Below are 14,847 nucleotides of genomic sequence, written 5' to 3'. Positions count from 1 at the left end.
CAGTAGTTGTCTGTCTGCCTTAGTCTTGCAAGCCTTGGCTTTCCCCCAAAATAAAGAGGCCATAAGAGAGCAACTGGCAAATACTGATGTATAAGCAATCTCTCCATTTGCTTTGAGAAAGAAAATTTAACCAAAGCTTTTTTCCCAGCTAAGTATCTTTCTTTTCACCTTAGCTCATTTCAGTGCTCTATCTTTAGCTTCATTGGAAATAAGATTTTGCCAAATTTCCTTTGAGGAAAGGTTTTGCCCTTGTAATTTTTGGTAACAAATGGAACTGTGGTTCATATCCAATTATAGTGTCATTTTAAAATAATATTCATCACTTTTAAATAGCCCCGATTTTAAGTATGTTTCCTTGTATATTAAGGGTACACTATTTATATCTCAATTCTCACTAATTATAATAATGATGTTCCTTTTATAATTGAGAAATTTTCTTGTGCTATTAGAAAGCAAATGATAAAACTGGCAAGTATTTTTATTTTATTCTGCTATTTACCCACAAGAGTTGTTCATAGTTATCATAAGATTATGCAAGTATTTCAGTTTATTCTGTTATTTATTGGTTACTTTTAATTTTCTGGTCATGGATAGTAGTAAGATTGGTCTTTTTCCCACTCTCCCCCCATTGATTGAATGCTCTTTGGTTTCACAAAGGATTCCACCAAGGAATTTTCTTTGCTGCATACATTCTCCCAGTTCTTCCCATATCCTCTAATCAGAATAGAGACAAGAAGTGGCAAAGTGGAGGCAAAGTGGAGACAGAATCACTGAAAAAAATATCTGTTTTATCATTCAGTGAAAAAAGAAATTTAAATGTGCACATGAGTGTTTAATATGTTTACAATTCTAATTTCTTAAGTAAATTGCTTAGCATAATATATACCCACCAGAACCAGTATTTGTTCCACAATTAACCTTCCAGTTCCAAAATTTGTTGAACTATTAGGACTGTCAACTTGAGGAACCGTCTCACCCCATTGGGATTGGCCCATACCACTCATGCTGGCAGAGGAGGCATGCTAGGGTCCCTTCAGTCCAATTATTCAAGCTGGCAGGGTCTAGGAGGAAGGTCTAGGAGGATGGCCTTTGCTCCTGCACTCTGGAACTTCTTGCCCCCCAATGTGAGGTTGGCCCAACCATCCTATCTTTTTGTAAGTGCCTAAAGTCCTAGCTCTGCCGGTTGGCCTGGAGACCCAGTGGGGGAACAGCACAGTGGAGGTGGTTGGTCGAGTAATAATCCCACCTCCCACCCCCCATTCCACCCCCACTTTCGCCACATATCCTTGATTTTAATCTTTGTTTTAATTTATTTAGGTTTTAATGTTCATGTATTTTTTATGTCTGTAAGCCTCCCAAAGTTACCTCATGGTAAGATGGATGGCCAATAAATTTTATAAACAAACAAACAAACAAACAAACAAACAAACGTATTCCTACATATACAGAAATGCCCATTTGCTTTAATGGGGGGAAAACTCAATTCTTTATTGAAGTAGACAAGTAGAGGCCTTTAATTGAAACTGCTCAACATATTGGATCATTTAAGAAGCTATGAATTGAGGTCTTAAAGTTTCTTCCTAAAATTCATTTTGTGGATCGCTTGCATTGTCAGCGGTTGTGACTGAAGTTGCTAATATCTTTATGTTTCAAAAGAAGGACTTCTGTTAACCATCTGCAGAAATAATAATTTTTAGATAATGCTTCATAGTTGTCTTATTCTAGAGAATGTCAGTATACAAAGTGTTTATTTCTTTGGTATGGTGAATTAACTTTTTCACTGTTGCATTGACATTCTATTCATGATTGAGGATGCTGCTGATTTTTTCTCTTTGAAAGAAAAATTATATGATTGCTATCATCTAAACCACTGAGCTTGACATATTAAGCTAAGTAGTAGTAATATACAGTCTGCTAAAATTATGTCCTTCAGTGGGCCCGGTGCAATACTTAACAGCCCAAGTAGTCTCTATAGAATAAAATTAAATAATATCTGTGACAATTGACAATAATTATATCACCACAGATGTTTCTCACCACATTTTCATTCAATATCACTTGACTAACATTGAGCGGTGTGGTGGCCTAGATGTGGATCTCCCGCCTCACAATCAGAAGGCTATGAGTTTGATCCTAGGTAGCGGCAGTTATTTCTCTCTCTGGATACAATGAGTATTTGTCTGCTGCGAACTCTGCATAGGCATCAGGAAGAGCATCCAGCCAGTAAATGCTCAAGCTCCGTTCAGTCACCCCAATTCCACCCTGATGCAAGGAATTATAGGATCGTTTTTTAAAAAAATCATTTCTCTAATATTGATTTATTAGGTCAAACCTCTTATTAAATTTTGGATTACTGCTACAGAAAAGTCTCTAACCAATGTAAAAAAGTAGGTTCAATTGAACACTCCAAAACCCAGAATTTCTTGGGAAGTGTGGTGGGAAGCATATAAATTTAACAAACAAACAAGTAAAACCAATTCTATTCTATTCCCAGCTGAACATTTTGTGCTGTTTTGTGACACAACCATGTGTTTTGAGGTCCATGCCCATGAATGGAGGAATTCTTTTCAAATCAATAGCTCCTTATTCTTTTTATGTCTATGGAGATTCTCAGTCATCCAGGTCATGGTTGTCCCAAAGGTGTTTTTCCAAGAGGCAACTGGACTTTCTGGTTTTTTTTTTTCTTTGAAGACGTTTTGCTTCTCATCCAAGAAGCTTCTTCAGCTCTGACTGGATGGTGGGGAATAGAAATATTTATATTCCTTGCAGACAGCTGGTCATTTGCATTCTTTTAGTGAGTCATTAAAATCACCTGGAAGTTTATCTGTGGCATCAGGGTCACCTGAGTGGTGCAAATGGGTATGTTTTGGGACTGTTAAAAGGACTGTATTGTAGATTGGAGATCAATGATGTTGTATCCTTCCCCCTCTGTTGAGAGAGGGCTGTTCATTTTTGACATAGATGGTCTCTTTGACCCCTCTTTCAAACCAATGGTCCTCTCTGTCCAAAATGTGGACTTTTCTGTCTTCAAAAGAGTGACCTGTGTCTTTTAAATGCAGATGGACTCCTGAATCTATCCTGATGGGTTTGTTCTCCTATGTTGTGCCATGCGTTTATGAAGTGGTTGTTTTATTTCCCCAGTGAACAGATCTTCACATGGCTTATTCTTTATAGTTTTTCCTTAGAGTAATTTTGGGAAAGGTCTGGATGGTAGAAAAAGGGCGAACTGCATTTCACTAATAAAAGAGGCAGAATGGGTCTTCCCAAGGAGTCTGTAGGCTATGTCATTTCTATTTCATAAAATGAGATGGATATTGTTGCATATCACACTTCAAGAGTTCCTTCTACTTTAATGTTAACAACCAATTGGGTGACAGTTAATTTAATTTTGATTTCAAACACCAGTCATTGGGTTTAGATACCCGTTAAATTAATTGCCAATGATGAAAGTCAATCCTTCATAATATGTGGTTGTTTTCATTTGCTCTTGACTTCAGAGAATTGCCAGGCTTTATTTGTCTTTACAACAACTTCTGATGAATTGATGATCCTGTATCTTTCTTAGATATTGCAAGCAAAGGGCTTATTGCTCAGCTGGCCATATGCCATGTGATTTTATTACTAATTCAACAACTCCTCTTTTTTTGATCCTTCTAATCTATAAACTGCTAACAGAGAGCAAATGTTTTGTTACTGAGGTCAAATTCCTTAAGCTAGCTGTCTAAACACTACAGCAGTGATGATCAACCCATTCCCTCAAGCCTTATTTTGGAATTCTATCATGAAGCTGTCATTTTCCTGACGAAGAAAAAAAGAAGAAATGTTGCTTACAAACCTAACAAAATTAGGTTAAATGGAAGGTCACAGTATTTATATAGCATCATTTGAAATGCCAGTATTTCATACAAGTAGCGCAGCCTCTAGGCAGCTAAATCCATCAACATCCACATATCTTAGTTAATTAAACAGAGCCAATAATGAAATAACTTGGTTATGATTTACATGCTTTGCTGTCCTGAAGGATATACAGGCTGTTGCTCTGGATCTGAAACACAAAGAATCTTAAACTGGAAGAAAAATCTCTACACAAGCATTATGACCAAATGCTAGATTACATCTATAACAATCAGGAAATGTTCATGTGAATTGTTCATTGGTTTTACCCTGATTTACTTTTGTTTTATATTAAATAGAACTGTAGCTTTTAACTCAACCTCTAAAAATCATCCTTCAGTATGGCATGCTCCATTTAAATCATTCCAAATCTTATTTTGTTGTGTTGCTGACCCCCAAAATTGCATAATTGTTGCATCTGAAATTAAATGCTCATTTAAACTTTGTTAGTCCAGTTGTCCAGTTAGCCTTCTGTCCTAGGGGTGTCTTTCTGTTTTTTTATTGATGCTGTTTTATCTCTCCACTATAGCTTTTCTTCCGCTGTCCATATTTGGGCAAGAGAAAAGTCATTCTTAATCATCAATATCAAATAAGAAATTGGTCAATTGGTTTATAGAAATAGCCTAATAAAAACAGCACTTAAAACACAGAAAAGTCAATAGTGAACACATGTAAACACACAAAACCAACACTACAGATTCTAGTATAGTATAACCCAGAAATACTGAATCCTCAAAGCTACAAAATAAAAAAAAAGTATTTCTTCTTTGTTTGAATTTTCTTTTTCCTTTTTATTATATTATTATAAATCTTGATATATACTATTGTTTCAATACAGAAATGTCTATATGATATGATTAGAGATAACATCCTAATTATTTAGATAGCTTAAAGTATTGAAAATGGAGAAAAGAAAGAAAAAATTCTAATATTAATTACAATTTAATATTTTAGGCATATTACAGGCATAAGGTTATTTTGCTTTTTCTTCCATAGTTAAATATAACATTAAATAATGTTCTAATCAAAGTACAAAATCCAGTCTTCAAATGGGATATTGGATCAATATAAAATTCAGGTTCAGATAATAGATTCTACATGGGTAATAAATGGGTAATAGAAAACCATATTCAATTTCCAGACAAGGGAATGATTCTTCTTCATTTTCTTTAAAAAATTGTATAAAGTAAAACTTTTAAGTAAGTAAATATTTTTCTGGAGACACCTTTCTATTTAATTGATTATTTTTGCACACATATTTTGATTCAAAACACTAAAACATCAGTTGAATAAAAGTATCCAAGAAAGGCATGATTACCTATATAGTTCATCTTGTACCTATAGTATAAGGAACATAAATGTTAACTCATGATGAATGAGCATATGTGAATTCAGGTTTCCATGTTTATAAAATGCTTCTCAACAGAACTTTACAATAGAATGTTGCATCATGTATGTTTAACATTTATATTTAGAATTAACTTTTATGCAACTGTCAGTGAAAACATGTTTTCTCATCTCAAAGTGTGTGGAGAATCTTTCTACTAGCTCAATTGAATGATTCTTTCTAAATCTTAATCTATAAGTAAGTGTCCCCAATTCTCATTCTCCAGATACCTAGAAACTTTTATGCCATATAGAGTATGGTAGTACATAAGGCATTAAAGATCCTGAAAAAATTTGAAGTACAGATAGACTAAGGCAGGGCTGTCAAACTCCTGGCCTGTGGGCCAGATGCGTCATGTGCTGGCCACGCCCACTCCCGGTTTAGTGAATGGGGGAAAAGTCCCGATATGGTCATGTGACGCTGCTGTGCCAACATGAGTTTGACACCCCTGGATTAAGGCATCAATTTACCAGAATGGGTAGATTCACTTCAGAAGTAGGTTACTATTGCCTGATTTACAACATCCAGATATTATAACTTTTAACATAACAAAAATATGCTTATTTTTTCTTGTCCAAATATGTGTTGAAAATACAAAACCCATGGGTATTAATTATATATTGCCTAATGAAGAATTCTGGAGAACTTAATAATTTTCATTCTTTGTTAACCCCAAATATTATGCAACTATGCATTTTCCCCCCAAAGATCAATGTGGTTATAATTGCTTTTTAGTAACACATTCTCATTTGTGCTATATAATTATGTAATAATATTTTGACTGGCATATGTAAAGCTTGATAACCTTCCCAGAGTGTTAAACTATCATATATCTCCATAATTAATTAAATTAAATAAAATTTTAAAAAACCATTGTGGTGGGTTGATTCAGAAAAATTACAGATTAAGTTTTAAGGTTCATTCAAACATTTAAACTAGCTGAGAAATATTTTACCACTTACCAAAGCATAAAATAAGAAGATACCAACTTTCCTTGGTTAATGAATTAGCATGAATTTTATTTTTCACGTGATCCTCCAACTATGATCAGATCAGCTACTTCTATGTTTGTAGCAGATCTGAATTAATAAATTGACTGCATTAATCAAATTATTATTATTTTGTATTTTTTTTCTGCATTATTCTAGGGGGGGTGATTGTTTCCTTTTAAAATTATAATTTATCATTCAATTTTTCAAAGGATTTTGTAGCATACAAATTAAATCAGTCAGATTGTAAATGGAATAAAATATGCATGGTTCAGTGGTTCTCAACACTCTGATCCTGTGTATTGATTTATTACTTTCTTGACTGAACAGAGCATCAAAAATGTGCCTCAATGATGAATGTGCATGGAAGCCATCTCTTTAAAATTGCCTATTTTATCTTCTGAACATATAGAGGTAGAAATTATAGAGACCTCGCATTCCTATCTACTAAGCTGTCCATAAAATAGGCCTAAACAAGAAAGTGTAAGAAATAAGCTTAACATTGCCTGCCTTGAGCCTCTAGTACAGAGGTGTCAAACTTGTGGCGTCACGACAGCATCATGGGACGTATCACGACTTTTTTCCCCTTCACTAAACTGGGCATGGGCGTGGCCAGTGTGTGGCGCATCTGGCCTGCGGGCTGCAAATTTGACACCCCTACTCTAGTATAAGAGGCCAGATGGGTAAATGATGTCAAGCTTTCAAGACTATGACTATATCCTATATAAATGTAGTATAGTTCTAGCATTTCTTATGGTGTCTGTTTCCTTATCAGTCTTACCTCAAAGGTTTGAAAACTAGGCATACAGCGCATAGGAACTAGAACTGAACTATGTTCCTTCCCTGAACATTTTGTCTGACAGAAGCTTCCTGACTTAATCTCTGTATGACATTTAAATTTTATTGACAGATAGAGAGATGGAGAAATAATACACTACAGTATACATAACAGTAATTAATATTTACTTCAAATTTATTTTTGAAGGGATGGGAAAGACATGGTGGATATTGCTACAAGATTGATACAATCCCTCGAAGCTTTGAACAGGCATCCAGTGGCTATTACTGTCCTTCTCTTGCAAAAATAACAAGCAGGTAGCTCAATTTATTCAACAATAGAAGCTCTCCTGTGGCATTGAAACAGAGGTGGAATAATTATCTTACAGGCTAAGAGTAACTGAAGACAAATTCTCAATTTGCCATTATTTGATTCAAGATGGAATTGGATAGAATTGGATGGAATTGGATAGAAATCACCAGGTCTGGATTGTTCAGTGGCAAACAATTATTCATCCATGAAAGAATTCTGTCATTTTACTTCTTAGAGTGCCGATTTTCAAAATCTTCATTATGTGAAATAGCTCAATGTTTGCTAACAATCCTAACAAATACATCCTTATTCTCTCCAGTTGCAGCTATTTTATGCAAATAGTTTACATTGTTAAATTATGTATGAACAACTAGTTTTAAGCAATAAGAAAGAATATTAATTTTTGTTTTAACAGGAGAAAATTTCTTACGTTAGATGTAATTCAGTTATATGACTTCTCTTGAGGCAGGGGAGACAAAATTGTTTATTCACTTATATATCAAAGAAAGAATCCATTTGATTAGTCATCTAAACTAAAAAGGGGTCTTTTGAATGAATTAATTTTGTATTGTATTGAAAATTGAGCTTGCTTTTATATGTGGTTAGCAATTTTGGGATTATATAGAGTTAACAATAGCACATCTACCAGTAGATGTTTAAGTTAATTTTTTGGTAACTTCAGTCATTCATTTTTTTGCTGTTGTGATCGGCAGGCATAAAAGACTCAATCTGGATCAGAATTGTAGGGCTGGACAAAGCGCTAAACACCCCTGTGCACCCAGGGCTACACTCCAATCAGACCCTTTGCATTTATCTAGAGTAGAACTGGGTGCAAACAATAATAATGGCTAGCTATATATTTTAAAGTGGAAGAATAACATACTAACCATGTTATTTAGAACTTTGGGGGATTACTATTAAGTATATAGAAATAAATAATCTCTTAATGAGTAATAAGTCATTTAGGCTTTATAATTCAAAGCATCATATTACAAATAAAGTATCATAATAATTAAGGGAAGCCATACTGTAGTAGGCTACTTGCCATTTGAGGTTATATTCCAAAATACATTTAGAAAGCCTGTGCCATGTAGTAGTTAGTTGACTTTCCTTACAGCAGCAGACTGAATAAGTCTTTTCCAGTCTAGTATCTTGCTTGGAGTAACTAGAAACATGTTTTATTTCAGCAGCATGGCTCTTGAGTACTTAAGATTTAACAGATTAACAGAGTTGGAAGGGACCTTGCAGGTCATCTAGTCCAACCCCCTGCCCAAGCAGGAGACCCTACATCTGCCTCTACCTAGGATCGAACTCACAACCTCCCGATTGTGAGGCAAGAGCTCTACCTCTAGGTTAATGGTTTAAAATCATATTTTTGCATCTGGAATATCTTGTGCCTATGGAATTTAGTTTCTTTCAATACATTGCTGTTAGGAAAGATTGTTCCATTAAGCGTTATTCTTTTCTATTGCTGAAAAAGATGACAAAAGCTACTTCTTAAATTATAATACAGGGTATTTAATTACTTTTAATAATATTGAATCCTATAAGGTTTGAACAAGGTTTCCTGAACAGTATGATTCATCATCAAGGGAACACTGACAGTCCTTATTTTTGGATAGCACTTCAAGATCTAAACAATACAGGAGAATATACTTGGCTCACTGAAGATGGAAAACATCATCTTGAGATCTACCCAAACTGGAGAAAGTATCAACCCAGTGAGTTGAACCTTTGGTCCATTGGTAATTACTGTTAGTAATTTTTTGTAAGGATATACTTACCAATTTTCTGCACTTTCTAGCTTTCCAATCTTTAATTGATTTGTCTTCATTTAAACAAGAGTTGAACGGTTTTTTTTAAAGTAACAATCAAATGTGCATTCAAATACTAAAAAATACTTTGTTTCAACAGTTTTTAAAAATGGCATTCTATTATTATTATTATTATTATTATTATATTATTATTATTATTTGATTTATATGCCGCCCTTCTCTGGAGACTCAGGGCGGCTTACAATGTGCTAAGCAATAGCCTTCATCCTTTTGTATATTTATACAAAGTCAGCTTATTGCCCCCACAACTGGGTCCTCAACAGATTTTTATACAACAGATTTAAGTATCTGACAACCTTAGGTTTGTTTTTTTTACTTCAAAGGTGAGAAGTAAAGTGCCTGTCACTCCTGATTATTACCCTTATTTGTGAAGGGAGTTTTACTCTAGCAGTAGCTGGACACTGAGATGTTTCCAACCCAGCTGTGACTTAAGAAAAACATTAGCTAAGACAGGAACAACTGTTTTTTAAGCAAGTTAATCAGAAGGGTGGTAGTTACCTCTACTTAATTGTATATATGAAGAACTCTTAAAAAACATGGACCTGGAACCTGAGCACTGTTTCTGTCTATTGAAAAAATAGTGTAAAAATCAGGAAGTAGCAGTTAGAGAAGAATATATAACAACTAAATTGCTCAAAATTGAAAAAAAAGAGTGTGGGAATGTTATATCCTGTCCCTTCTTTTATTAGACTAACTTACATGCAGAATCTGTCATGAGAAATGTTGAACTAGAAGAAACTGAAATTAAACTCAAGAACTTCAGTAATTTACTGACATCATTTTGATAGCTGGAGGCAAGGAACACTTAGGTAAATTGTTGCTGAAAGTAGAAGAAAGAAGTCTAAAAACCTATCTGCTGCTTAGTGTTAAAAATAATTCTTAAGGTTATATCAATATAGTATCAACAAATCCAAATAGATAGAAAAGAAATTGAAAATACCGTAGTAGCAGACTGTCTTCCTACTAGGCTCAAAAATTCAGAGACATGATGACTGTAGTCATTAGAGAAAGAGATGTTTGCTGCCTGGAAGAAAGGCCAACATATCTAGACAAAATATGAAAGTGCAGAAACATCACACTGATGAAAATATATGTATTATGAAGGCCAATTTTGCCAGTTGTAACATATGACTGAAAACCGGATCATCAAAAATACTGAAGAAAAAAATATCTCTGAATTATGATGCTGAAGAAAATGCTGGGAATAACAAATTATTAAATAGATGAAGTAAACGAGACTGCTTAGTGGAACTATTCACAATAAAGTCTAAAATATTAAAAACTCATAATGTGAAAGTAGGAAACATTGGAGAGGACCATGATGCTTGAAAAAAATGAAGTCAATTGAAAAGGAGGTTGAGACAAGATACAGTCAGTGGTGACATAAGATACAATCAGTGGTGATACAAGTATGAACATTTAAGAACTCAGAGATACACAAACCTAGTTTCAAGATGTCCATTGGATTCCAAAGCATTGGAATCAACTGAACAATTGAGTAACAACATGAGCTAATTTTGAGTAGAAATGTTTGTAAGTAATCAATGCAGTTACACAGCATTGTATTTTTCACAGTTCAGTTGTCTGAATGTTTACTCAGAGTATTCAGTGATGTTTTATTCGATGGTTAGATCTTACCTCTATAACATGAAACCTGTTCGTTTTATTTTTACTAAAGGAAGTGTCATGCACATGTATGAGGGTTTAACACTTCTCTGTGTGCTTCAGCTTTCACTGTTCCCTTTCCCCATATTCATTAAAAAAAACTTCTATTAGTGACAGTGGAGATTATTTTTAAAAAAAAACAAATTCAGGTGGATCTTGAAATAAGACAAATGGGAGAAAGATAAGAACAGCAATGAAGATTAGCTGTATATTGCATGGTTAACATAACATAATGCAACCCAACATAACACATAACATATTTTGACTTGAATGCTAACACATTAGAATAATGTGTGTGTGTGTGTGTGTGTGTGTGTGTCTCCATGTATATAATTTTAAAGTTACATTGGTAACATAAGTCACTTATTAATTCCATGTATATTTGAAACAGAGCATTTTTAGTTTTTGAAGAGAATTATTCTTATTTTTCAAGAGTGACCTCTACTGGTTAAATAAAGTGAAAATATAAATTGCTTTCAGAGCATTATTTGGCAATGTGGCATTACATTTTTATCCTAGATAATTGAGGATTTAGAGGGAGCTATCCAACCTTGATTGATTTAAAAACCTATCAGAATAAAAGCTGATTAGTACTATGATTAAGAGACTACCAGAAAATAATCTAAACTAGGGAGTTAAAAAAGCAAAAAACAAAACAAAGTGAGTAGCAAACTATTTACGTATTGTTGCCAAGAAAACCATCTATATTTCACCAGGTAGTCTCTTGGAGTTAAGATCAATTTAGAGATGACTTTATTTTTTCTTAATCTGTATTTTTTTTCAAAAAATATTTTCGTAAATTTTATGACAAAAATTCTATATGAAAATTCCATGTTTCTTGGCAGTACCTATACTTCTATAGTATAGATTCTGACACCCAACTGAGGTAATAACAACTATGATCAAGTTATAGCAAAGGAAATGACAGCGAAAATGGCAACATAGTTTCAAGTGTATGTCAGCTTGATAATGGCCAAGTAATGTAGACTTAGATTTAGATTTAGACTAACTTTATTGTCACTTTGAATATACACTAATCGGCATACATTAAAATGAAATTTCATTGCATATAGCTCTCAAAGGGTCTCCACCTCCAATATACATTACATAAACATGACTAAATAAATACATAAATAATACAAAATTATGCATATACCCACATATATTATATGACATGGAGAAACAACACAGTCTAGTTCGGATTCATACATGTACATGGTGAGAGAAACAAATCTTGCGAGTTTACCAGACCGATGGCATAAGGAAAAAGCTGTTACAGAACCTGGTTGTCCTGCTAGAAATACTTTGAAGGGAGTGACAGAAACAGACTGTGAAGTGGGTGTGTGGGGTCTCTAACAATGCTTTGCACATAGCACTTATAAGCAATATCCTGAATGACAGGAAGTGGGCTTCCTATAATCTTCTCGGCTGTCCTTACCACTCTCTGAATGGACTTTCTCTTTGAGGTACCACAGCCACCAAACCAAAGAGTGATGCAATTTGTTAGTATAGTTAGTTTGATTTCCAAGTCTTTATATTTTTGTAGCACAGTAAATATTTAAAAGGTTCATTTCTGGTCTTGATTAGAACAGTTCCTAGATAATTTTCAGCATAGGTACTTTTGGTGGATCTAGGACAACTTGCCATGGCCAACTCACCATAGCCAATATTTGGATAATATCCAAATTATCCTGTCAACAATTTTAATTTATATTGCAAAAATACTACTGAACCAGCTAATGTCTGTATTCCATCATATATTATTTACAACTTAAACAATGAACTGCAAAAAGAAATGAGGCAACTTTACTTGCTGAGCATTTGACAGAATGGATTATACTTGAAAACATACAATACTATCATAAATTAGCTTCATCCACACAGCCTCGAAACTCTTTGGCTAAAATTATTTTCTAAGCCAAATAAGGAAAAAAATCCCCAATGCCAAAAAAGAACTACATCTCATCGGTAACATATCATGATGTTTAAAATAGCTAAAATAGCTAAAATCTTTTTCCTTTCCAGGATAAATTTTAGTAACTAGACCATAAGACATAATTCTAGTCTATAATATTCTTAACAATTATTCTTAACACTAAAGATTTGGGACATTTTATATACATTTTGTATTAGAAAAAGTAATAATTGTACTTATTGATAAATATTTTTGCTCCTTCTACCCCATTTTAGGATATCCTGGAGGATGTGTTGTTATGCGACAGGAAGAACCCATTGGCATGTGGGAGGTGAAAAATTGTACAACCTTCCTGGCTAAATCACTGTGTAAACAAGATGCTAATTTCCGTGAAAAAAGTGATACCAACAAGCAACCAAATTATGATGAAGGTTTTAATTCTTGCATGCATGGATGGGAATCAGACCTGAATCTGCTGAACTGCTATAAGGTGAAAAATATTGAACAATTTCATGGAAAACCCAAATGAAATGACTTTAGAGATCCATTGCCATTTTAATAAAACATGGGATAATAATAAAAATATGTGCCACTGATTTTATTAATTAAAAATCAATTAATATTAATATTAATATACTGTATATATGAATAAATAAGACACCATGTAGTGCAGGGGTCCCCAACCTGTGGATCGTGAGGGGTTTGCAACCAGGCCACGAAAATGACCATGGAAATGACCACAGAAATTACCGGCAAGCACACATGCGCTCACATGCGCATCCTCACTTGTGTGAGCTATGGGTGAGTGCTTGTGCAGGCTCCATTCGCTTGAGCGGCAGGCACACGTGCATTCTGCTTGCACAAATGGAGCTGCGCATCCATGTGCGCAAGCTTGCCAGCAGCTTGTATGAAACCATCCCCTCTCCCCCTCGCCAGTCCTCAAACCCTGAAATATTGGGAAACTGATGTAGTGCATCATCTGCCATTTTATCTGCTTTTGGTAACATAATTGACTGCCAAAGGATGTATCTTTGCTATCGTGTTTTATATTTTCAATATTAAGTCTTAGATTGCAATAGATACAGAAAACAACAATAGAAAAAAAACATTTCAAAATAACAGCAAAAAATTCTTACATTATAGTGTGTTTTTCAATTCTGGCCTTGACTGCATTCGTTTGAATAGGAGCCAAAATGAAGCCTTCAGTTTCTTCTTGTTAAAGTTCTGGCAACCCATTGCTGGGTTTTTTTCTCTATCCTCTTTCCTCTCTATCTTTTGTAGAAATTGACCATCTAATGCTTGTCCTTGCCAGCATTCTATTCTTTTTATGACATTATTTTGATATTCATGTTTTGTATCTTGCATGTTCAGTAAGTCTCAGTTTTAATATTTTATATTAATTATATCAGTGCTTGTTCTTAAATTATGCCGATTACATAAAAATGAAAATGCATGCTTTTCTTCTTCAATAATTCGTTTGACTTGAAGTAAATCTCTGCCTCCATTTCTGCAGAGCAAGTATCTATCTGTTATCCGTAACATTTTGGGAATATAATGCATAGAGAATATTTGTTAGCTTTCTTGTTTTTCGGTCCAACTGTCCAGTTCAGCTTTATCCAGTTAATAATTCCATCAATATATCATATCATAGGTATAACCCAGGTATTGATGGCTTTGATGGTGTTTCCACACTTTAGTTTTGTCTTTAGCACTTTTCTCACTCTTTGGATGCATTCTTACTAATCACATTTTTAACTTGTCCATGCTTGATGTTATCTATCTATAAAATGCCCAGACACTAATGGGCTACATCCTGGTGGCTTCTGATACTTTGGCCATTAGGCATTTCAATTCCGTTCCTATTTGTGATTTTATCCTGCTTTATTGCTACTGTAGGACATTTCTCTAGATCAAATTCCATTGCTGTATCTGTGCTAAAAATTGTTACAAGGTTTGTCAATGACTGGATTTCAATTTCTGATTCTTCATAAAACTTCAGATCATCCATATTAAAAACAGGTGAGATTTTCTTAGCATTTTTCCTGTTGGATAGCCAAGATTTGTTTTCTTCA

At 34.1% G+C, this 14,847-nt stretch overlaps 1 protein-coding gene across 2 annotated transcripts in view; it reads left to right on the top strand.

The window, feature by feature from the left end:
• PLA2R1 (phospholipase A2 receptor 1) overlaps positions 1 to 14,847 on the top strand; it is a 69,104-nt gene that overhangs the window by 19,964 nt on the left and 34,293 nt on the right. For both annotated transcript variants that reach the window (XM_034426043.3, XM_034426033.3), the window contains exons 10-12: positions 7,256 to 7,365; positions 8,912 to 9,081; positions 13,051 to 13,265. In XM_034426043.3, the coding sequence (XP_034281934.2) occupies positions 7,256 to 7,365; positions 8,912 to 9,081; positions 13,051 to 13,265 (495 nt within the window). The remainder of the gene's footprint in view (positions 1 to 7,255; positions 7,366 to 8,911; positions 9,082 to 13,050; positions 13,266 to 14,847) is intronic.

This window comes from Pantherophis guttatus, chromosome 1 (assembly GCF_059756535.1).
Source record: "Pantherophis guttatus breed Tessera chromosome 1, ASM5975653v1, whole genome shotgun sequence".
Taxonomy (NCBI): domain Eukaryota; kingdom Metazoa; phylum Chordata; class Lepidosauria; order Squamata; family Colubridae; genus Pantherophis; species Pantherophis guttatus.
This window is presented reverse-complemented; position numbering and strand designations above follow the sequence as displayed.